Source organism: Chelmon rostratus, chromosome 21, assembly GCF_017976325.1.
Source record: "Chelmon rostratus isolate fCheRos1 chromosome 21, fCheRos1.pri, whole genome shotgun sequence".
Classification (NCBI taxonomy): Eukaryota; Metazoa; Chordata; class Actinopteri; order Chaetodontiformes; family Chaetodontidae; genus Chelmon; species Chelmon rostratus.
Window position 1 is genome coordinate 602716 of NC_055678.1, and position 25062 is coordinate 627777.

The 25062-nt window shown below is 44.8% G+C and overlaps 3 protein-coding genes across 5 annotated transcripts in view; 1 reads left to right on the top strand and 2 right to left on the bottom strand.

Annotated features, from left to right (window-relative positions):
• Nucleotides 1-779: 779 nt before the first annotated feature.
• psmd11b (proteasome 26S subunit, non-ATPase 11b) lies at nucleotides 780-8758 on the bottom strand. Of its 2 annotated transcripts, none has more exons than XM_041962522.1 (13): nucleotides 8636-8758; nucleotides 7320-7421; nucleotides 7011-7207; nucleotides 5534-5591; nucleotides 5119-5313; nucleotides 3470-3614; nucleotides 3285-3345; nucleotides 3100-3162; nucleotides 2711-2836; nucleotides 2239-2274; nucleotides 2092-2143; nucleotides 1856-1998; nucleotides 780-1732 (listed from the first exon to the last, which is right to left on the bottom strand). In XM_041962522.1, exons 1-12 carry the CDS (start codon nucleotides 8724-8726, stop codon nucleotides 1856-1858), a joined length of 1269 nt encoding a protein of 422 aa, XP_041818456.1. In that variant the 5' UTR covers nucleotides 8727-8758; the 3' UTR covers nucleotides 780-1732. The 2 variants fall into 2 exon arrangements, with proteins under 2 accessions (XP_041818456.1, XP_041818455.1); XM_041962521.1 differs by having other exon boundaries at nucleotides 780-1737.
• A 2721-nt stretch (nucleotides 8759-11479) lies between these two features.
• On the top strand, nucleotides 11480-12388 carry cdk5r1b (cyclin-dependent kinase 5, regulatory subunit 1b (p35)). Its single transcript, XM_041963235.1, has one exon. It carries the CDS (start codon nucleotides 11480-11482, stop codon nucleotides 12386-12388), a length of 909 nt encoding a protein of 302 aa, XP_041819169.1.
• Nucleotides 12389-16657: 4269 nt separating this feature from the next.
• Nucleotides 16658-25062, bottom strand: part of myo1d (myosin 1D) — a 94199-nt gene continuing 85794 nt past the window's right edge. The window contains exons 22-23 of one of the 2 annotated variants that reach the window (XR_006007871.1): nucleotides 20409-20623; nucleotides 16658-17358 (exon numbers count right to left, since the gene is read on the bottom strand). Coding sequence is in view for 1 of the 2 variants with exons in the window: in XM_041962107.1 (XP_041818041.1) it covers nucleotides 20467-20623 (157 nt within the window). In the remaining variant the exon portion in view is untranslated. Of the gene's footprint in view, nucleotides 20624-25062 lie in introns of both variants that reach the window. The other variant, XM_041962107.1, reaches the window with a different exon arrangement.

Genomic DNA, 25062 nt, shown 5'->3' on the forward strand with positions numbered 1-25062 from the left:
GTGTGAATTTGAGAGGTGAAGTAAAATCTTTATTTTGGATGCTAAAATGGTCACAGTGAAAGGCTGTACCTTTGTAAACAAACGCTGAAGAAAAAAAGGAATATTTGAGGCTTGGAAGTTTTCTTCTGTATGAATACGACAGCTACAGTTAAAATGATCACATGATTGTGCTTATCATTAGAAGTCTGGAGAGGAAAAGTTTGTGGCACTTGTTTGAACAGTGTGGTGGAAAAAACAAAGAAACCTGTTCTTAGAAATGAAAAAGATTTGTAGAACAAAGCCTGTTGATGCCCACTGAGTTACAGTCTCTTGTGGTGAAACAAATCAAAAATATCTGCACCCAAGTTAGACAACCTGGGTTGAGTAAACATCGGTCTCTGTAAAAAAAAAATAAAATAAGACAATCGAAAGCTGTCCATTTAACTGATTTAATGCCCTTTGATGTGAGGTGTGACACATATAGCAGCAGGAAGGAGAGACTCTCGGGTGAACTCTATTTTAGTGTCAACATGTTTTTCTGTGGAGTGATTTTAAGGATTGGTTCTGACTGCTTCTATGAGTTCCCTCTGATGATCAGACATACTTCCACTGAACTACTGCATACATTTTTCTGGGTCACGCTCCCATTCTCAAGTGCATTTCAGAGACACTTTGCAACATGTAAATCCCCGGTCGTCTCACCCTCATACTGGAAAACAAATCCGATAACTGAGCGGCCAATCAAAGTTACCACGTCGAATTACCTTCTGCAATACTTTGCAAGAGACAAGACAAAACCCTTAAAATACAAAATATTTATTTTGAAAATGTCTTTATAAGAGAAAAACAAATAAAATCAAAACCAAATCAAAACCATACAAATTGTTTGGTTACTAGCATACCACACTAGTGCTAGGAACTAACAATGGAGGATTGCTCACTCGGGGATAACTCACAGATGCTCAGAGGCAGTGGAGACATCTCCACCTCTGCCCTTCGATTTCATGTTGCACCCAAACACTGAGGCAAACAGAAGCGCCGAGAAAGTGGCACGAGTGGTGAAATGGCATCTGTTCTATAAACGTAAGATTTGCAGGGCGGGCAGACATGTGGCAACCTTCTGATTTTCTTTCTTTTAAACAAAAACACAAAACCAAAAACAAAGTGAGTTTAATACATATCTGAAATACAGCGGGTACTGAACTGTTGGCATTGATATGGTGAGGAAAAAAAAAGTAGAGGGAGCTCTTTGACCAAAACTCAGAATCCCAAGGAGTATCCCAACCTTCCAAAAACTGAGCAGTGTGCTTCTGAAAGATATGGACAAGAAGGAGAAAGCCTTGTTTCTGCATGTGCAGTCGGAGGCCGCAGAGGTCAATGTTGCACCTTTGAGGTTGCAGTGGAGTCAGCTCAAGGCTCGGGCAGCCCGGCCTTATAGCAGATATAAACATATATGTATTCTTAAACCTTTAATCTTTTTATTGTGGTTGTACAATATTCCCTGATGGCCTGATTTGGCCGCTGAGTGTTATACAGAATCCTGAAGAGATATCAAAATTAAAGAGGAAAAAAAAAAACAAACAAACAAGAGACGTGATGAAATTGTCCGTTGTGGGGGGAGAGGGGGAGTTTGATGGGGAATCCTGTTTGTTGCAGTTTGTGGGACTTTTCGTTTTCTCCCTTGTCCCCTTCTTAAAATGTTACACACGCTGGTCAAACACACACAGTTCCTCCATCGCACTGCTGTGGCACTCTGCTCTGAGGACGGGAGAAAAAACATTTAGTGGAGGCTGAAGCAGGAGCCCCCCCGCCACGCTTCTTCTTACTCACTTTATTTATTCATTTCTTCATTTAGAAATAATAAAAAATGTTTTACCTATGTCAGCTTCTTGGCTTTGTTGTAAAGTGAATCCACAACTTTGCTCATGTTCTGAATTGTTTCCAAGGCTGCTTCGTATGTTTTGTCCACCGGGGGCTCTTCAAATATGATCAGGACGCCTTCCCCTTGGTCGAGGATTCCTGCAGCAGCGTTGTAAAAATATACGACAGTACACTGAATGCTCGGCCATGAAGTGAATATTTCTTTTTATTGAGACAGATCTTTCCAATTACCGTGAAACTTCTTGTCCAGAATCATCTGTGATAATTTCCTCTCAACGTCTCCCTATAAAGACAAAGAAATTCACAATGAAACTCACATTTTTAAAGATCTAAATGGTGATTTTAACACACAGGAAAAATAAGTGCAAATATACAAACCTTTGACAGTTTGATTAGACCTGATATGTGTTCTATCTGGAAACAGAAGCAGAGAAAATATTTAATACTGGACTCAAACATAGTTTTTAGTTAAAATGATGAAAAGCAAGTACATTAGTGGGTACTCATGTCAGCCTACAGAACAGAAAGAATGACTCAGCATTAGCACCTGAGAAGGTTTCAGGAAATTAAACTCTGTGCAACAATAAACTGTACGGCAGGATTTATTATCATCACTGGACATTTAACAGCAGATGAGAGACAACTCTTAACACACTGCAGAAAATTACTGACATGGCACCAAAATCAAGGACATACTGGCAAAAGTTCATCTAAATCCTGTTCTGTCTGAATAGGCCTTCAGATGATCTTTGTACAAAGTTATGAGATAATAAATAATAATAAATGCAGCAAGGCTCCTTTGTATAATCCTATAAATTCCTTTGTAAAGGCAGATTTATCATGTCCTTACCTGTACTCTGGAGAATGGTTCAATGACTCGGATGAGGTTTTGTTCCAGCAGGTTATCGTACAGCTTGGCCAGGTGAGTGTTGATGATGGGATCGTCCCTCAGCTCTGCTCTGTACTCTGTTAGGGCCTGCAACATGCACAGCTTTGACTCAGAAACTGAAAATACTCATCAGCCAAGCATCATTAAAATGCTTTACATAACAACACTTTGAACACTGTATGTCCAGCAGGTATAATCAAAAGCAAAAGTGGATTTCTGTGTGTGCTACACATCAACCAACAGGTAAAAGCAGCGGGAGCTAAAGAGAAAACAACCAAAACGGCTAAATGGACGTTTGTCTGCATGAAACTCCACTGAGACAGATCTGACAGGACTAAAAGGATTCTTACCTTTTCAAAGTCTGCTAATGATCTGTTCTTGCTGGCCTGGGCGACACACTTCAGCGCGTCTGTCTGGATGAATGATGACATGAAAGAAAATCTAAATGTCATTCTACAGAAACAAGCTTAATGACATGATTTACTGCACAGAACAAGACGCCGCCTGCTAGGAGTAGACAATGATTGGTCCTTGCCTGTCGGCCGGCGTATCGCAGGGCCAGTTTACCGCTGATCAGGGCCTGGACCTCCTCTGGTCTGAAACAGATGAGCAACAGAAGTGAAAAATCAGATATGTAAATTCTGAAATGTTTATGATTCAAAGGAACAATGCAGATGTCAGGGCACAGGATCACATCCAGGTACTAGAGTTTCTACTCACGAGTTCAGAACAATTTTGCACAGAAGCATGTATTTGAGTGCCGTGATGGCTCTGGGGCTGTCAATGGAGTCGTAGCCCTCAAAGGCCTCAAAGAAGTAGGAGTAAGCCGTCTTCCAGTCCTTCTCCTCGGCTGCGTGGATGATCCCTGTGACAAAGACGACACGGCGTGATAGTTACCACCTATGGCCAAAGCAAACTGCAGCAGTCACTGTGAAATGTCAACAAGAAGTGGACAAACTTGCTGGGCTGAAGATCTGAAGATCTGCTTTGTGACTGTACGATTCAAAGAAAGATGAAAACCATGCGTTGAGTTTCACAGGGTGTTACCTAACACAGACCACAACATCATACTGTTGGAAATCACTGAGGCATTAGCCATGCGCTGCGTCTCTCCTTCCATTTCACACTGTGCTGTAAAGTCATGAGTAACCATGATACTGCCATGCCTCGAGCTCTGCCTTCACACTGCGAAACACACCGTGTGACTTTGAGATGTTATCAGGATAAAATGAGCCGAGTCACTGAGGAACACACCAAATATGACTTTTTCAGCCAACTGACTTTTGACTCATATGAATTATAATATTCTAACTCGTTTGTAATTCTTTGTATTAGGCTAATACCTCCTAGTAAGTAGATCCAATAAATCACACGATAATTACACCATGAAACTGATCATCACTATACCCACTTTGTAACACTGCCATGGTTTTTAGATACAAAGCAGAAAAGCATTATCTAGTGTCTCATACCATCAAATAATAAAACACTGTGGGGAATTTGCATCCGCACACATACTTCAGAACTGACTGGCGCCCCCCAGTGGTAGAATCAAAAAGAGACAATGTGGTGGACAATTGTGCCACCTTTCCACAAGAATTTATACCATCAGAATAATGTGGAAGATGATGAAAACCTATAAAAACTCTACTACTACTACTACTACTACTACTACTACTACTACTACTACGAGTAGTTTCTGTTATTACATAGACCTGCCTTGTAGCCTGACAAAAACATCCACATTTTTGGCTTTACTCATTGTGGTCCAGCAAAGCAATGGATGAACTACCTCGAGGCAGACATACTGTAATTTAAAGCAGGCTTCACGACAGATAAACCGTCCTCTAATCAACTCCTTCCTACACCTGAGTGGATGATCACAGCATTCACTCTGCACTTATTAGTCTTTGTTTAGTGGAAACTGAGCTTGGGATATGTGGTTTGGCTATGAAAGGCTACTTCTCTTACCATTGACAGGGAACACACTTAGCCTAACTGCACTATGAACCAAACAAACTTTATTTTTTTAACAGCAGGTATTTTGACACGACCTGGCAGGAAAAGCACAGGTGTAATTAATAACATGAATAACAACTGGAATGGCTTTCTGGGACACTTAATGGTCGTTACACACGTGTTTATGTTGTTATGACAAGTCAAAATGAAAAAGGTCTATTAAAATGTACTACCAAACACATTCTGCTCTTGTTTTTTCCCCTCTAAGGTACCAGACGATACAATTATTTTCCATAGTTTTAATATTTAGTTTTATCAATATCACAGAAAATAACACAACCCAGTTGTCTGAAACTGAACCACTTCAGTCCAGGTAAGTTTTGGAAGTGAGAATAGTGAACACATCTGACCTGACTGCATGTCCAGAGCTGCCTGGAGCTTTGGAGGACAGTAAATGGCGTTGGCGGTGGTCCTGGCCGAGGTGAGCGCAGCGCGGGCCTTGGGCAGGTTGCTGAGAGCATGGTACGTCTTACTTTCAAGCAGCTGAACTTCCACCAGAAGAGCTTTGTCATCCATCTTTTTCAGCTCCTGAAGCAACTGGGAGCCTGAGGGAAAGACCATGACTGAGAGTTAATGTCATGCACATTACTGTTGCAGTAACTTTGTGCATTGCTCAGTACACAGCTAGGAGGTAAACGTACAATTATAGTCCTAAAGTGTGCTGTTCTTTCTCCTCTCATTGCAAACAAAATTTTGCAGATTCAACAGCAATGCAGATGCTGCCATTTAGCACAAGAAAAAAATGTCCTGTCTCTAAACACTCACCGAGCGCCAAGGCCTCCTGGTATCGTTTGGTGTCAAAGTAGAGTGAGATCAATCGTGCCTAGAAGAAGAGAGAGTGATATTAGACAAGCAGAGAGCAGCTGTGCTAAGCTCTAACATTCATCCTGAAAGACAATGAAATACCTTCATCAAAAGACAGGAACCTGAGGAAGCCCCAGCAAGGCTCTCCATTTTAACTGTGACATTTATCTTAATTTCATTATACATCTTCACAGAATATTCTCCAGGCCTTGAAAGTACACCCTTATGGTCCAAAATTCCACATATTTTGATTGATTTTGAATTTATACATTTCATTTTATACACATTTGCTAGAAATCAAGACTGTAATGTTCACAGTTTAGTTATTAGACTTAACTGTCAGGGACCATGTGCAAAAAACATCAATCTCATACATGGACTTCTACCAGATTTAGCTACTAGCTAATATCCATCAGCAATCCCTGTGCAGACACCAACAAAAAACCTGATGCCTGCTAAATCATTCTAAATTACAGACAGCTCCTACATTTCCTAGAATACCAGAGGGAGGAACTATCCAAGTACAGGAGCAGCTCGTGGTACACATGGTGCTATTTACATAGCTTCCTGTCATTTTTTTTAATACTCCTATCACATAAATCATAATGTGTGGCCTGTGGCAAACCATGACCTGAGGAGCAGCCCTCTCTTCTTTCACTAATTCATACATGCCACAGTTTCATTACATAGTTTTCTTCTCCACTGTATACACAATAATAACACAAATTCTTGTTGTGTGTGTATTTTGTAACTCAGCCATATTCCTGGCTGTGAGTGTGAAGCTGCTGGTCGTCATTTGGCCACAAAGCCCATTTTGACTGCTTTAGGAGGGCAATGTCATCATAGATCATCATCAGGATGTATTAGCTGTATTCAGATCTCCTGTTCTCACTTTCTTCAGGCAAAGCTAACAGATTTGCTTCAACGCAATTATCAAGGTTCCTGTTTTAATTTGGTTTTCAGTCAAACTAATGCTGCAGTGGCAGTGTTGCATATCCACCAACAACCAAACGCTCCAACATATCCTGTCAGAAATCCCAGCATCTCCCACTACATGATTCAGAACATGTTCAATTTCTCCCACAGCGGCTGTTTATGTTCGGGGATATTGCTTTTGTTTTCACTGTCATTAATCATGAACAGTGTTGATGAACACGTTAGCTGTTGGCTGTATTTATGGCAAAAAAAACAAAACATGCACATTTATATTTATGCCTCAACAGCAATCAAGGTGTCAGATGTGATGCAAGTTGCTGCAAAAGCCTTTTAAAGCCAATAACCTTTCCCTACAAATGTCATTAAAGTCAGCATCAAATCTCAGGGGTTCTGATCCATCTGAAGGCCTTATATTTCAGTGACATCTCCTTGTAAACTGCAGTGAATTAAGTTACATTTCTGTCATAGATAGCATCCACAAGCTTATTCTAGGCTTCCTTACCTCCAGAGCCTGTCGTAGGAAGGTTCTCTTCTCGGCCTTGGCCCACTCAATGCATTCAAGACACAGCTCAACCTCCTGTCCTGTTGCTGCCTCCATGTCCAGAAAGAGGTCCAGCAGAGAGCGGACCAGCCGGGCCGCCTTGGCCTTGCTGATGGAAATCAGGAAAGGCCTCACAAATTTCAGCAGACCACCAAGTTCTGGAGAAAGCCACAAAAAGTGAAAACGTAACATAGATTAAGTTCCATCACATTATTTGAAGGCTTGGTTGAAAAGTAAAATCCAGCACAGAATGAAGTTGGACTTGATTACCTGCGGCCTGGCCAGTCTTGGCCAGGAGTGTCCCCAGCTCCAGGATGCTCTGCTCTTTAACCCTGACAGCTTCCTCATCGTTCTCTTGAACATCTCTCCTAACTGTTAAAGAAAGACAACAAGTTGACCGAAACCAACTCATCAAATTAATCCACACCTGACACAGTTTGAAAAAACAGTCTGAGAGACAAAGTGACACCTAAAAGCTTTGGAAATCTTGATCTGAGTAGATTCTGTTTCACGGTTTTTGATGTAACGTGATCTGTTTTATTTACTTTATCTCAATATTACTCAAAATTGAGCCTACATACCAGTCTGAAAAACAGGGATACAACAATCATTTACTTCCCTGTGCATATTGTTTAGCCTTGAAAAAAAAACGGTTACAAACGCAGGTCACAATGTTGCGAAGCCGAAGTGATGCCTTAAAATATCTATGTTCAAAAACCAACACAAACCAGAATATATTCAATTTACATTTATACTAAGAGGAGAAAAGCAGCAAACCCTCATACTTAAGATGGAAGCAGTCAATATTTGCCTTTTCGCTTGATAGATGAACAAATTCAGCTGATTACGTTTCTGTCAAATGCTAATAAATTAATTTAGCCAACTACTGAGAACAAAATCAATATTTTGTCGCACAACATTTATAGCTGAGAGGAATAAACAGCGTGACAAGGACAGCTTGACAGCTAGCAGGCTGTAGTGACAAGGCAATTTGAGGTCAGTGATGAGAACTGTAACTGTTTACAGCATCAAGTAATGGAGTTTCCGTTTGCTCGTGTTTACGCAGCCATAAACACACAAGCAAACCTTGGCCAATTACTCATAAATGTACCATTAATAACAAGGTAAGCAGTAATAAAAGGTAGTAGTTATATTTTCACTCTGCCAGAGAGCTGCCTTTCACTTTGTTGATGATATGGGTTAAAGGCTTTTGACAACAAGCTAATGACGTTAGCTATAATAGCAATAGCGCTAACGTGACAATCCTAAGTAGAGCTAGTTAGCCTGGAAACTGCGGCCAATGACACAACAACACAAGACCCATATGCAGTCAAAATATGACAATACTGATAACTAACACATATTTCAGGCCCTGGCCTAAAGTTAGCGAAGTTGCTAACTCGCTAACATCCACTAGCAGTTGCCGTTACCCACCGTTCAACAGTGAGTCAGCACGGCACACCGCCGGCTCTTGCTATTGAACGCCACTAGCTAGCATGCTAACCTCGCCGCCTAACACTGAGAAATAAAACATTACAGTGGTCAGAGGTACAGCGTCCATCTGAAAACCCCAGCCGGACACCTACCTATTGAATGGAGAATGTCGATAGAGGCGTTGTGGTCCGTGCTAATGAGAGACTGGGCTCTCTGAAATTCAACCACCGCTGCAGCCGCCATCTTCCTTATTCAAAATGCTGCTTGAATGAAAATTACGTGCGACGATTACGTTACTTAGCGTATGTGACGTCAGCGTACGACTTGCTTGTCGGGATTTTAAGGCATTTCGGGTAACGTAGTTTCCTACGCATTTGATTCGCTCATGCGAATCAACCTTCAAATCTTCAATTTTTAAGTAGGCCCGCAGGATTAATTATTTTTTATAAGATGCAAACTTGTCACAGTTGGGCCTCTCGTGATCGCCCAAAGCCAAATTTTGTGCTAATATCGATTTTTTCTTTATTTTTTTAAGAGAATGTCACAAAATGCCAGTTATTCTGTGTTTCATACATCTGATGCAACAACCTACTTCAACAAGACACAACACAGGCTATTTAATTAAACTGCAGCTTATACGAACCCACTTTGGGACTCCGGTCAGGGGTTTTATTCAAAAATCAATGCACAAAATAACACTGAACAATTAAAGAGCTAAGAAAAATACACATTTTCTAAAAAACAAAAATGGATTTATTGTCTTTGTGGATTAGTATCTGTGGTCTAAGGGGGGTCATCATGTGTTAATATGGATGATATCCAACACTGAATGATAATAATAATTTTATAAACATAACTCATAATGGAGAAGACAACCACAGACACATGCAGGTCCTCACTAGAGGACTGTAGGAATATGTCCTCTAATACAGACTAATTGAGATTACTGTTCAAGTGCAGAGATTAAAACGGGAGTGCTTTCCTACAGAACCACGTATAGAACCTGCCTACCAACGCACTTCATAGGTGAGTGCTTATACATGCATGTCAGGGTTAGGTTGGTGCTGTGGGCTGGTAACGGTGTGATGAAGAACAACATGGTCGGAGTTCACTGGGTTCAGTCTACATGAGAGGCCGCAGCGCGCGGCTATAGGCGGAGTTGCTTCCCAGCAGAGAGACAGCAGCGCGCACAGAGCGCAGAGAGGCGCCCCACCACCGCGTTTGCGTCGAGCATCCGCACACAGTCAGTGACACAACACAACATCAGCCCTCGCAGCATCCGCATCTCACGGCCAGGAGGACCAGGAGCACATCTTCATCCGAGCATCCATTCCACAACTGCCCACCATCGTCTGCGCACCGCCGACACCAGGCGTGTCCATCCACCGCTTGTTTTTTTTTTGCATCGGCTCGGATTATTTTCTTTGCTGCATTTAAATCCTCCGTGATGGTTTCATGTTTTAATCGTGTCTTGTGAGGAAAAAACAGGCTCGGGTCGCGGAACACCATCGTTTCAGCGCAATTGCATTCTCATTGAGTTGGAAATCTGGTAAGTTTGCTTTGATTTCGGAACATATTCGCGTTGAAAGCGAAGCACTTCAGACTGAACAGATTTGTGGATCCATCATATTTGAAAACAGGAGATGCGCAGCTAGACCGAATTCAGAAAATATGGCAAAAAACGGAAACAAATGGGGATGTGAAGTTATAGGAAACCAAATCCAGCGACATGTTGTGATATATTAACGGATAGAGGGGAAATGTGACGGTTTTCTTCATTTTAAGCCACCGCCTATGACGGCCAGCATTTTCAGTTCGACGCAGAAGGCTCCGTTTCAGCACCACGGAGAGCACCCGATGTACACAACCCCCCCTCACAGCCAGAAGCCCAGCACACATTTCAGTCAGTCCAGCCCAGGGTCAGTTAAAGCTGCCGTTTGGAATTTCTCCACAGCTGACGAGTCAGATTGATAACAAGGTGATGTGATGGAGGATCCGGCAGCTCTTCCAGCTCTGCGCCAAGTCGATCCATCGACTGTGTTTCCTGTGCACAGATACTGCAGTGAGGGGGAAAACATGTCGTGCAAAGAAAAATCATGCATCTCTCTGCTCATCTAGTTGTAATGGAGGTGAATGGTATGACCTTGGATCTGCGCTTTAACATCCCGAATCCGATACGCATCCAACGCGACCTTCACCTGTTATTAAGGTGTTTACGTTTCTGCCTTCCATTTTAGTGAGAGGGGTGGCGCGTGGTTCACTCGTCGGCCATTGCCCGCAAAATATGGATCTCTCACTCTAACATGTTAGTGGGGTTGGTTTAAAGAGCTGATGCTCAGTCAGCACATCATTATTTTCTTCTGTCTGCTCTATAAGCTGCTGCAGATGAATTCACACTAACATGTTGGTAATGTTGGGATGATTCACCTGCGATCATCTGCAGCAAAGACGGATCAATAATGATTGAATTAATTAGGGTAAGCATGGCTGATCCATTCCACCACTTACTGAGGCAAATCAATGCTGCTAATAAGCCTGAGGTGCTCTCAGATAAAGCGCTCAGGCTCACAGTGATGAGAACATTTCAGAACTGCGATGTTATCTGATGGAAGCTGAATGATTACAGATCTAATGTGAGAGCAGATACATTTTGTTTGCTCTTTGTAAACATCCATGGATAGTCTAAAGCTAATTGATCCTTCAGCAATTATTTATCTGACGATTGATCTTTTGTGCTTCCAGCAGCGGCCGCCCGGAGACGCAGACAGAGAGCTGAAATACAACCGAGGCTGTTTAAGTCGAGGTGATCGTTACCCCCTCAGAGAGACGCCCACAGGACTGCTTCCTCCTCGGATTTAGATGCCCAGCGGCAGCCTGTAGCCCGGGACTCCGAGCTCCTACCGGCATTGAGGCTTTGAGACCCTCAGGCTCTCCCCTGGCAGACGCTCCTCTGACCCAGTGCGGCTGAAGCCCCTGGACGCCTCCCCTCAGTCACCATGGGAACCGTGCTGTCTTTGTCACCTAGCTACCGAAAGGCGGCTCTCTTTGAGGATGGACCGGCCACTGTGGGCCACTACACAGCTGTCCAGAACAGCAAGAATGCCAAAGACAAGAACCTGAAGCGCCACTCGCTCATCAACGTGCTCCCGTGGAAGCGGATTGTAGCAGTGTCGGCCAAGAAGAAAGGCTCCAAGAAGGTGCAGCCCAACGGCAACTACCAGAACAATGTCACCCACCTGAACAACGAAAACCTGAAGAAGTCGCAGTCATGCGCCAACCTGTCCACCTTCACCCAGGACCAGAGCACTCCAGCTCTCACCAAGAGCTCCAACAACACAGCATCGTCTGTCAAGAAGGCTCCTCTGGCCAACTCCAACGTGGCCCCCGGGACCCCTAAGAGAGTGATCGTCCAGGCCTCCACCAGCGAGCTGCTGCGCTGCCTCGGGGAGTTTCTGTGCCGGCGTTGTTATCGGCTCAAACACCTGTCACCCACTGACCCGGTGCTGTGGCTGCGCAGCGTGGACCGCTCCCTGCTGCTCCAAGGCTGGCAGGACCAGGGATTCATCACCCCCGCGAACGTGGTCTTTGTCTACATGCTGTGCCGTGACGTGGTCTCCTCTGAGGTGGCCACGGAGCACGAGCTGCAGGCCGTGCTGCTCACCTGCCTCTACCTGTCTTACTCCTACATGGGCAACGAGATATCCTACCCTCTCAAGCCCTTCTTGGTGGAGAGCTCCAAGGAGACCTTCTGGGACCGCTGCCTGTCCATCATCAACCTGATGAGCGCAAAGATGCTCCAGATCAACTCCGACCCGCATTACTTCACTCAGGTGTTCGCCGACCTGAAGAACGAGAGCCAGAAGGAGGAGGAGAGGAGCCGCCTGCTCATCGGCCTGGACCGGTGAGGGGATGCTGGGGGGAGCCGAGGGGTCAGGGGAGGAGGGTGATACTCCAGTCTGGCATTTTGACAAGTTTGAAAGATCATTTGTGCTGCCATTTATTTATTTATTATTGTCCAAACTGAGGTGGCCAATTAGGAAGTATTTGACATCCATAACAACTTTGTATCTAGTAAACCTGAAAACTCTGCTAACTCAGCGCGCTGCTCAGTGATTTTCACAGGTATTTCTTCAAATGGTTGTGTTGCGTTTGAGGAATAACAGTTGCAATGGCCACCTAAAAACATTTAAGAAGCAACGGCACTGTTTTGCCCTCTGAAATGTAATTATCAAGGCCAAATTCTATTTTCAAACGAGCAAAGGATGGATTTTCTGTGAACCTGAGAATGAAAGCTTTTTTGACAATGATGTGTGAACAAAAAAATGCCAGACTTGGGTAAATCCTTTGCTAACGTACAGATATATATATATATATATATGAAACACAGAAAATCTAAAAAAAAACAAACAATTCAGACAAAAAAGGCAAAAAAAGGAGAAAACATTAGAAAAGGAAGCAAACATCTACAGCAATGAATGTGGACAGGACTGAGGCTGCAGCAGCCTATCAGTGACCTGCTGACTGTCTGACGATGTGATGTGCACTGCCTACTGCAGGAGGGTGAGGGCCATCGCCTGACTGGCTTTCTTCATGCATCACGGATGAACAGGCTTCCCCGGCTGCACACCCTGGCTCTATGGAACGCCAACACCACGCCCCCCCCATTAATACGGATACGACTGGACTTTTGTTTTTGCTGCGATGCATATCAGAAAGAGCAGCAGGGGCCATCAGGGCTGGATCCATGTTTCTGTCTGTGGCTCCACAGCAGGACTTTTACTGTACAGGGGAAGACTGGATGGACACAGGGAAACATTGCAATGTGGGACTTTTGATAAGGAGACAACAGCCGGTGGACGTATGGCCGGTGATGAGGGGTCGTACTGTGTGTGTTCAGAAACACCTACTTTATTTTCATCTAGAAAAAAATAAAAGAACAAGTTAATGGATGTTTTACTCCCCAGAGGCTTACACCTATGGAGGCTTATTTATTGCTTTTCTGGAACAAGTTTTCTTTCATTTCTTTCTTTTTTTTACTTAGAAACGTAGTGTTTTGCACGTGTGCCATGCAATTTTACAGAGTTTCCAGGAGGACAGGAGCAATTATTCCTTTTCTTCTTTTTACTTGATTTGTAAACCAACTGCATCTGCATTAGAGAATGCTGTGAACAAAGTGACACTAGGTTTTTTTAGCTATGCTTGCTAAAATAGGCTATTTATTTACCAGGGAAATTCTTTTTGTACTTTTGTCGATAGGTTGTGTTGCAACCACTCTGGAATGATGTTTGATTTTGTGCTTATGATTCAGCATAGAAAATGTTAAAACAGTGCCATATCTCCGATGAAAATCCCACAGGTCTGAAATACTGTACTGTTTGTCCAGCTGTCGAACGATCGGGAGGATTTTCATCTACTAATAACTACTTACTGACACCTAATTTATTGCCATGTCTGTATTTATTTAGGCACATTTAATGTAAATGAAAGATCGCGCTGAGAGACTGTGAAAAGGGAAGGACATGACGAGTTTGGCTGGTACAGCAGGTGTGCTTATCTTTGGTGGGAATGAAGATTGATCTGGTTTATGCAAATGAATGTTGCAGGAATTTATTGATGAAAGCTAATTAAAAAGCCCTTTGGTCAAAAACCAATGTCAAATCTGACCATCACCAAAGTGATATCATCAAGGACATCACTGACCTGACGCTGAAGAAAATGCCCTAAAAACATCTTTTTTGTCCTGCAACTCTGGCCTGTGTGAGGAGCTAACCCAACCTGCTGTCCCACATATCAGAGAGAGAAAGCACACACATCTTCCCCGGGAATAAATGATTCCGACGCATCGCTGCAGAGAAGCACAGCTCACCTTGAGGAGAATCCATCAGCGTCACCTCTGTGTAAATCACATGTGAGGCGACATCACATTCACGTAGGGGTCTGTGGAGGAGACGAGGCGACCTCTGCGGGAGTAATCACATTTTCAATCATAGACACCACATGACTGCAGAGTGCAACGACTACCGAAACCAGAAGACACCTGTTCATTGGTTTCACAGGAGAACAGTCGAAGCTATCTCCACAATGACTGCAGGCCCTGCAGGAGCAACAGTATTTCCATCCAGCCGATCTCAACACACTCAAACTGTGCATGCTCTGTTTCCTTAGCAGTGTTCTGAAAATCAGTCTAAAAAGCATAATGGACTTGTGGTGCCAACAACAGGCCTCCATCATGTCTGAAAGCTGTTCCCGGAGGGTGGAAGGCTTCTCTGCTGCTGTGTTAGTGAGAGTCAGAGGACACGACGCTCACACCCTGCGCTGTGTGGCTGCCATGTGGAGTCAGACCAGAGAGAGGAAGTGTTTGTTCTGGCACCACATACGGGGACATGCACTTTGGATGGGCTTCTGCTCGGGCAGGATGAAGCAGGGCACTGGGGGTAAAGGGCCTCAAAAAGGGACCCCCAATCTTCTTTCTCTTTGTCCTCTCGCCCCGACTCACTTGAAATGTGCCATTTTTTTTTCCACTTTGCATCATTGAGTAGTTGTTTGAGAAAATACTTTCAAAAGCTTATAAAATATGAAAAAAAGACTCAAGTAATAGTTAAAGATTTCTGTCAGTTCTTTTCTGTATCTTGTTGCGTACTTTGTAGATAAAAAACGAGACAGTGGTGAAGAACTTCAAAACAGAGGCATTCGATGGCTGCGTGTGTGTGAGTGCGTGTGTGAGTGTGTGTGTGTGTGTGTGTGAGTGTGTGAGTGTGCGTCAGAATGGCAGCGCTCTCTTTGTACAGAAGAATGTGCGACATGTTGTTTTCTTATGGACATGGAGCATACACCACCCACACTGGTACTGGGACTCGGTTTTCCCTCGGAGGGGTGAGGAGGGGGGGGGGGGTGTCGATGCTGTTCCATAAAAATGTTCTTTTTTGAAAAAGACAAAAAAGCTGTTGCTGTAATTGAAACTTTTTTCAGTTAGTTTCTGCTTACTTTGATTTATTTTTGTACTGTGATGGAAAAATAAAAAGCACTGATCGTTCAGACGGGCCACGCGTGTTTCTGTGCCTCCAGCCGTGGACTGATGTGAACTCGTTTAGTCTAAATCTGCAAACACAAGATATTTAACAGCTTCATTTATACAGGAAGCTTCACCTTCATGATGTTCATGTTGACAGCGTGTGCACAACTCTGCTTCACCTCACTCTCTGCTGATCTGCTTTACTCTTAAAACATTTTCTTTGAAATGGATCAGTTCTGGGGCAGCTGCAGCTCTGAGCGTAGGCCATTAATCACAGGGTTGGTGGTTTGATGTCCACCCCCATGTGTCCATATGTCAAAGTGCCCACCAACCACCAAACTGCTCCTGATGTGTGTCTAAATGGGAAAAACTGTATTTGCTAAATAAGTGTAATGCAACCTCTCGTTAAGACACACACCAACGCGCCTGACTCGCTCTCAGCGGAGGATCTTCGCCTGTTGAGCCCGTCTCTCTTCATCACTATTGAATGAAGGCAAAACAATTTAAAAAATCTATTTAAAACAGCGAAAGACTACGAATCATTGCTCCCTCCCTCATCAGGTGTCTCCAGACGTCTGCAGGCTCTCATTCTAACCAATCAGAGCAGTTTGATTTTGCTGATTGAAGGTGTTTATACATATATATTGCTTTCAACAGCACAGATCTGAGACCAGTCAAAACAAATCAGTACCGTATCTCCCACATGTGGTTGATACGCGGCTCGATGGTACCCGACCTTGTCTCGAGTGACTCCACAGCCTTTAGTTTGACCTTTCTTCAGTAGATTCTGATGTTTGGAATGAAAGAAACTGCAGGCGCCGTTCATCCTTCACTTACCCTGAGCTCTACGTCTGCTGTTCGAAAAGAAAAACCTCTCCGCTCACTGGTCAGCTCCAGTTCATGCCTTCTCGAGCGCTGTTCATCACTTTCAGGACAAATGACTCAGGCTGGGGGGCGGTTTCATTGTAGCTGGTGCTTTATCGTGTATTGTGACAATTAGCAGCCTCAGCCTCAGATCTATCTGCAACCCCGTATGTGTGTTTATGTCCCTCCTGAACGCAAACATGTGGAAAGTAAACCTAGAACCCCCCCCCACACACACAGATCAGTTTGGGTCAGTTCACTCATCACACATCACTCTCTGTTCATTAATTCCCATTTATTTAACCAGCAGGTCTTCAGTCTTCGTCACCCCCCGTGGGGGATAAACGAGTCGTCCCACTCTTCACAGCAGATAGTCATCCATCAACCAGTGGATTATAAACCCGGCTGAGGGAGCCGGTGATGGCTGACACAGTGGCGGCAGGAAGAGGCGTTGTCATGCTGACTGCGGGGGTTTCAGCCGTCTCCACGTCACCCGGTGAAAACAGCTGGGGGTGGATTAACGTTGAGCTCGACCAAGATATGACGGCATCACACGTTAGAGGCTCCGGCTGGTCTCAGGAGCTCCACACACACGACTTCTGATCAGCCCAACACACACACACACACACGCACGCACGCACGCACGCACGCACACACGCACACACGCACGCACGCAGCTTTTGAAGCAAATAAATTTATTAATAAAATGATTAATGACATCATTGAATGCATAATCTGCATTTCTACACATTTGCACAAAAATAGTATTACTAAAGTTCCCTTTAGACTTGATCTGGATATTACAGTATCTTTATGGTATGTAATCACAAATATGCAAAATATAAACTTAATATAAAATTAGGCACATACTGAATGAATAGTGTGTACATACAGATTTTGCTTAAAGCCACTGAGCAGGAATAAATTATGGACAGGAAACAGGAATTTGTTGCCCTTTGGCTAACATGGACGGGCTTGAAGAGACAGTCGATCGTGTTTCTGAAACAAAAAAAAACGAAGCTGAAGGGAAGAACACAATGGCACAAGTGTCCTCGTGTCAACATTCATATCTGACATCCTTTTACGGCCAATTACAGAAGGGTAATTAGGACAAGCCTGTGATTTTCACATTTGTGGCAAAGCTGCTAATCAACATAATGGAAAAGTAATCTTTGCTGATTGGGTTTGCAAACCACAAACTAATCACGAAGGATAAATCCGCTGATATTTCAGATTTTTGTTACTGTAAACAAATCACACGAAAAGGCCGAAACCGACAGTGAACGCATCCTACGAAGAAGCACAGAGTGTGTATCTGAAGCCTGACATCTATCATTCCTCTGTGCCATACAGCCCCACTGTAATCTATTCTGACTTATACACCCTCCTGCTGCTGGAGATACTCACTACTGCACCAAACACGTATTAATCCACAGCTGAAAATAGTCCCTGACAAACGCAGCCTCCTCCAGTTTGAGTGACGTCACAGCTGTTCAGTGAAGATGAACACCTGTCAGCTACAGTGAAGATCACACCTTCAGAACGAGTCAGTGGGCTTCAGGCCCGACCCACCTGCTGTTTCTGGTCTTTGTGTGAAATTTGTTCACAATAATAAAGAGAATGACACTGAGAAGAGCCGAAGTGAGAAGTGACAGGGAGTCCATCCTAATGCTGGGGGGGCTGTGGGAGGTCACCATGCTCCTCCGGGGCCGGGTCAGCCTGCACACCGCTGCGAGGTAGAATACTCGTCAAAAGACCGGGGCACTCGCAAACTGATTAAGATGAACGACTTGTGTTCAGTGTGTTTAATTAGACGACTGTGCTCAAATCACTGCTCGCTACTTTTCTGCTGGAAGTAAAGTGGAGAAGAGCGCCTCCTCTGCCTCCCCAACTAGGCCAGATGCCGAGGGAGCTGCGATTCATCACCGTCAGTGCTGGGGGAGGACAGACCACAGCTAGGGTGTTAAGAGGTTTACCTAGCACGTTCATGGTTAGCTAGGATGTTAGAGGTTAGTTAGCATGCTAGTAGTTTAGCTAGCATTTTGACAGTTAGCTAGCATGTTAGAAGCTTATCTAGCATGTTTGAAGTTTAGCTTGCATGTTCAAAGTTGATCTAGAATGTTAGAAGTTCAGCTAGCATGTTAGAAGTTTAGCCAGCATGTCAGAGGTTAGCTAGCATGTTAGAAGTTGAGCTTGCATGTTAGTGGTTAGCTAGCATTGTGGAAGTTCAGCTAGCATGTTAGAAATTTAGCTAGCATGTCAGAGGTTAGCTGGCATGTTAGAAGTTTAGATAGCATGTTAGAGGTTAGCTGCATGCTAGACGTTAGCTAGCATGTTTGAAGTTTAGCTAGCATGTTAAAAGTTTAGCTAGCATCTTGGAAGTTAGCTCTAACATTACATCTTGTGGTGAGGTTGTTTTCTTGACGGCTGCTTCGACGGATGAGAAAGAACTTTAAACCTCAGGAGGACGAGGCCGGTTAGAGCAGCAAACAGATATTTATGCCTCATGTATTGAGTCTGTGGATGGATATTAATATTAAACACAGTGTAAAGCCAGACGTCTCCACCTCGTGAGCTTCTGTGCTGCCACACACTTTTAAAACATTGGAAAAAGAACATATTGCAATGTGCTAACACTTAGCAAAGAATAAAACAGTGAACATTTTCAACACAGCCGACAGCCTGTGAGAACAGCACAAACCAAAGTGTTCGAGCGCCGAGGATTTCATTGGTGTGATTTGGCTTTAAAAGTGGAGGTGAAGGGAGTTTAGCGGCAGCGTCGGATGAAAATCGAGTGTCCGAACAGGCCGGCGTTCACACAAGCATCCATTCCCATCATTAGACGGGGAGGGAGGGACCTCACGCCCCCCAGCCTTCACTCCCTCGCTGTGGCCACGAGCCAGACTCTCTGTCAGATCAACACTCATCGGGCTACTCACTCAACACAAAGACAGCAAATGAGACTGTGTTCAGGGTCCGGAGTTCACGTGGGATTATACAGCACTGGCCTCCGCTGCACAGATAGAGCGTTAAGTCTTACAGTTTAATACGAAGTCAAAATGCCTCTTGGAAAAACCGGAGCTAGGCAAACATATCTGCCATCTGTTTCACTTTTAGTTACACATCCCTTTCTATCCTAAATGCAGTATAAGTGCTGTGCACGCACACATTTCTAATTTTATGCTGAATAAAGTATATTCCAACCTTTGATATATGAGCCGTATTAGAGTATTTAGAGTATTATAAAAGTACAAACGTTGCATTAAAGAATATAAGAAGCATGATTTAAATTAATAGATTTTAACGCTTTGCATGTCGCAGGTTTGCGATGTTCCGGATGTGCTCAACACATCCTGTGACTGACAAACTAACCATGAATTTGATCCACTGAATCACGTGTTCACAACAGCAGAACTACCAGTGGATTTCCTGTCATTTACCATGTAGGTAGGCCATACTGCATCAGTTATTACACCTTAGAATATAAATCACTAGAAGTGTTTTCTTCTGTTTCAGAGCTGAGTATCTGAAGAAACATCATTAATGTTCAGTTTTCAGGGTTTCTCTTTGGGTCTGGCTCCTGCTCTTGCAGCTGCAGGGATTTGAAATTCCTGCAAAGCCTTTGGATTTTTTTCTGATTATGTAACGTCAGTGGTTCAGAGAACAGTTGCTGTATAATCTCCTCTCACCTTGACTGCCACAATATTCCATCTACAATCAACTAAATATTGCACAAAGCAAATCATTTGAATTTGGATTTTAAAAGGAAAAGAGCACCACTTTGGTGGATTATCCTGTAGTGCATTAAAAAAAACCTGTTTACCTAATAACGTTTTGCACGTAGGCGTATTGTACACTTCCTGTTTATAGCAACATTGCATAGAAATCTACAAAAACAGGTCAAATTTGGCATGGCTTTGCATTGTGAGGATTCAATTACCCATAAATCCACCTACAGAGCTGCTATCTGAATCGTCACATGATCAGCAGCTCTGCAAAAAAACACAAGAAGTGAATCAGATGTGAATCATCACCATCATCATCATCACCGTTATCATCTCGGCCTGCGTTGATGTCAGCTGTCACTGCTGCTTCCTTCTGCCCGGTTTAGTTCCCGGGAACGGCCAGGATGTAGCCAGATCGGCTCTTGGTGAAGTCTGGCTGCGATTGGTTGATCTTGGGCTCCACGATGATCGTGCACTTCCTCCCGCTCATGCTGCACTGGATGGGACTGGCGACGTTGACCTGCAGCTTCCTCTTCTCACTGCACAGAGACGACAGAGAGGGACGTTCATGTGCAAACCTGATCTATACGCAGCTCGCCTCAGAGTTTAATGCACAGGAATAAAACATGCAGATCCATTAGTGACCCGCGAGTGTGAGAGAGCAACAATATGAAAACCATAAATCATTCCAGCTCTGACATACAGCTTCATAATCTCACAAATACACCACATTCATTCCCGCACACACACACACACGCACGCACACACGCACTCACACACACTGTCCAGTTGTATAAACTCACTCGTGCATACTATCACCCTGTTACACACATACCATTACACAGCCCACAGCTGAATGCTGATGTGTAGGGTTAGGGAGAAGGACACTGTGGGTAGAAGAGAACGATTCTGTTTGTGGATGAGACTGAAAATGAGACGAGCAGCATGTTAAAGGTCCACACAGGTGTTCACCCACTGTGAGACCAAATCTATGAACTAACAAGAACTTCATGTTCATCTTCTAACAGCTTGTCGGGGTATGCAGAGACACAACCATCTCCATTTGTGAAACATGTTGATCATTCTGTGTTGTCCACAATGCTGCCGGTCCCAAACGGGTGCAGCAACACCAACAGGAGAGTGAAGGAGCTGTCAATCAAAGCCAGCGTGTGCCCGCCCACAGAGTCCTGAGCCGAGGTCTCATCAGGCCCACAGAGGGGAGAAGACCCATGTGGATGGACCATGATTGTGGAAATGTTGACATGCATCTGACACGCTGACATAACATCTGCAGCCTTTTTAACTCTTACACACTTTTCACATATTTGAGACTCTGCAAAGCTTCAATTACTGAATGATTTAACTCAAAGTGACTCGTTTCGCTCATCGGTTGGCGTCACACTCCTGGTTCAGCAGACAGAGAAGCTAACTGTTCTCCCAGTCTTTGTGATAAGCTAAGCTAACTGGCAGCTGTATTGAACCTCTCACCTAATTCTCAGCAAGAACGAAGTGTAGTTTCCAAAACGTGGGACTGTTCCTTCAGAAAGGACAGCAGTTCCAGTGAACAGGAAGGGGATCAGGTCCTGACCGGTTTGCAGCCGCGCTGAAGCCCCGTGGCTGGGGCTCAGATCGAAACCCTTTTAGCCACAAGAGGCATTTAAATAACATTTACTATGATGAGAGAGTACAACGTGGGAGTACAGCTGTATTGTAGTATGCTGCTGTGTATAACTGCAGGTCAGAGGGTGCAGGAGTGTGTGTGGGAGTCAATAAGTGTGTATGTGGAGATTTTGCTGCTGCATGTCCTTAAATCCTCTCATACAGCAGAGAATGAGTACACATGAGCATGTTGGAGCACACAAAGAGAAAGTTAAGACGATAGAGAGAGAAGAAGCGGAGCAGGAGTCCTGTTGAAGTGATGATCCATGTGGTGGAGCAGCAGCAGCCGATTGGCTTTCAGCGGCTGTCACATCCAGTTAGAGCCTTTCAGGGCGAAGCGCGCTTTGCCTCGTTTGCTCTTAAACAGGATCGATGACGGGAATCAGAGAGTGAGAAGAAAAAGGCACAAATGTTAATGGCTGCTGTTCTGGGGGGGGGGGATAATGTGATGTGAAGGAGAGGGGAGAGCGAGAGGAGGAAGGGGCTCAGAGAGGAGGGGCGGTGACAGGAAGTTAAAACACACATCCATCTCCGTCGTGACACACTTTCTCACCGGCTCAGCTACCAATCACGGCCGCCCGTTCGTAAACAAATCCATTAACTGCAATTAGTGGCGGGTTAACACCACGCCGCCGACCGCCGGCTCAGATCTGAACCCGGGCGGTGAGTCGAGGACCCGATGACACCGACGTGTTGCGCAACAACAATAAGTCATAAACAACGAGCGAAAGGCTTCGGCTGCCCACGCCGCACTCCTCTGCAGAGCGTCAGCCTCTCCATATCTCGGCTTATGCAGAGCGGAGAAGCTCGGGGTAGCGCTGATGCCGGTTTCCATGGCAACCCCCATGAACTGAACTCTCCCATCTGTCATGGCTGCCAGCCAGCCAACGGTACTGTGTGTGTGTGTGTGTGTGTGTGTGTGTGTGTGTGTGATATGTCTCTTTCTCCGTCTCTCATCCCATTTCTTCTCCGTCTCACCGAGATGCCGGGGGGGGCAGCTGCTCGTGAAGGGCAAACAGGGTGAGACGCCTCCCTCAGTACAGCAAACAGGTCTCTGAAGCCTTTCTGATCCGCTGCAGAGCTCGACTCTGAATGAAAACTCTGGCATTCGGATAAAAAGCAGCAGAACGCTTCATCTCAGAATAGAAAAACTCGATCGGTTCAGTCTTAAGGTCACTGGCTGGCCTTTCCCTTCAGGATCCGGCCTGGGCCAGCAGAGCCCCGAGGGCGGATTCAGTCCTTCGCTGGATGGCCCCTCCGACCGGAAAATCAATTCTTTCCTTTTCCCTACCCCCCCGTTCCCTTTGTGTGTCTTTGCCCTTCATGCCATGTGAGTCCAGGCTCACTTGCTCCCAAAAGTGCCTCCTCCTTCTTTGGAAGGATGGAGGAACGGAGGAGAAAGCACAGAGGGTGAGGAGAAGGCAGAAGAGAAACAGAAGTCAGAAGTTGAGGAGAACATTTAGGATGCTCGAGGAGGAGTTTACGGGTGGAGAAAAGGTAAAAGAGGCTCTGTAGGAAATGACTTCTCTGAGAGAAAATGCACAGTGTACAGAGTAAAAAAGTCAGGCTGCTGAAAGGTATCAGAGGGAGGAGAGAGCTGTGAAAGGAGGGGGGGGTAAGAGAGGACGATCCAGGCTATTTTCAGGTCCAGGAGCCAGGATTACCTCCAGGCTGTGAAGCCATCCAGTCCCACTTCTGAGTCATCCCTCTAATAGTGTACCTGGCTCTCCCCCAAGCCCTCCGCTGAAAAATATATGAGCGCTGCAGGTGGAGGGGAGGGGCGGAGGGACACTCTGCAAAGCTGACTTAGAGGAAGTGATCAAAGTGGGATGTTTCCTCACCTCTAAGTGTGATGACAGAGTCGTTTCAGAGTGAAGACGGAGAATCGAAGCAGCGACAGCGAAGCATCGTGCTTCAGACAAAACCTGCAGCATCGGCTGAATCATGTGAACATGTGACCAGTTTATCCTAATTCATCGTTCATGTGCATAAAAAGCCCTTCAGCTTCTGTTGGGGTGTCATTTCTATTCTTGGCATAATCCTTTTAATCGATTATCAAGGTGGCGGTGCTGTAGCAGGCAGATACACGAGTCAGTGGAAATGGACGAAACAAAGTTTCTGACAGAGACAGAAAAATCAACAGTCCTCTGACACACAGCGATCCAGCAGGGAGACGCAGGCGGGAGCAGGAGGCGATCTGTCAGAGACTCAGAGCTGATCTCCACGCCACGTCCTCTCTATAACACCCCCCCCCCCTCACATCAATATTTCAGTTTGGGAGACCACACTGAGATCGAGAGAAAAGGCAAGAGGAGTGAGGAGAAAGAAGACTCACATGTGTGGTGTATGTGCTCTGCTGGCTGTGTGTGTGTGTGTGTGTGTGTGTGTGTGTGTGTGTGTGTGTGTGTGAAGGTCAGGCACCACGGGGCAGGACTGGGGGGGGGTGGGGTTGGGGGGCACTGCAGACAGGACCATGCTGCCTTCACTGATGACTGATGGACAGTCAGGCTTTTCCTCCAGACTCCTCCTGCAGCAGCAGGGTCACACACAGTCTTTAAAAAAATACAAACGTGGATCATTAACATCATTAAAGATGGCTGCAAACCAGTCAGTAACCAAGTGAGGGCATTATTGTTATTATTATTGTTATTATTATTGTTATCATTGTGATTATTATTATTATTATTATTATAATATACTAAGTCTGAACCATCTTAACGACGGTCACAAAGACAGAACGTGATATGAGGCAGCTTCAGCGGCCTGATGGATCAAACTGTAGCGGTTCTCTCTGCCCCAGTTTAAAGTGGCTTTAAAGGTCTGGACTGGTTCAACGTGTGAAAACTGCCTCTGAGTGCAGGTTTATATTAGCAGCACTGTGCCCATGTTATACAGTTTTACTGTGGTGTGTGAATAATAGAGAAGATGCAGAGGGAGAGGCCCAACTCGAGCAGTTTTGATGGCATCGTGACTGTTGAGCTGGAGGAGGATCTCAGGACTGAACACGAGACCAGTAAAAGTGACCAGAACCAGTTTGAGCTGGAGGTGATTTCTACCTTAGAGCTGCTCTCTTCTCCTCTGAAGGTACAACTCTCTCTCGCTCCTCATATTTCACTTCCATGTTGACAAAAGGAATCGTATTTCTTGTTATAGAGTTTGAGAAAAACCTGCAAACTACAGAGGATAAAAGGTTTAGAGGCAGAGAGCAGATGAGCCGCAGCCCTGAAAGCCGTCCTGTGTTCCTCCAGCAGGTTTACTGCATCAGTCAAACTGCACTGAGCTGTGGAAATACAGCCAACACGGCACGGAAATCTCCTTT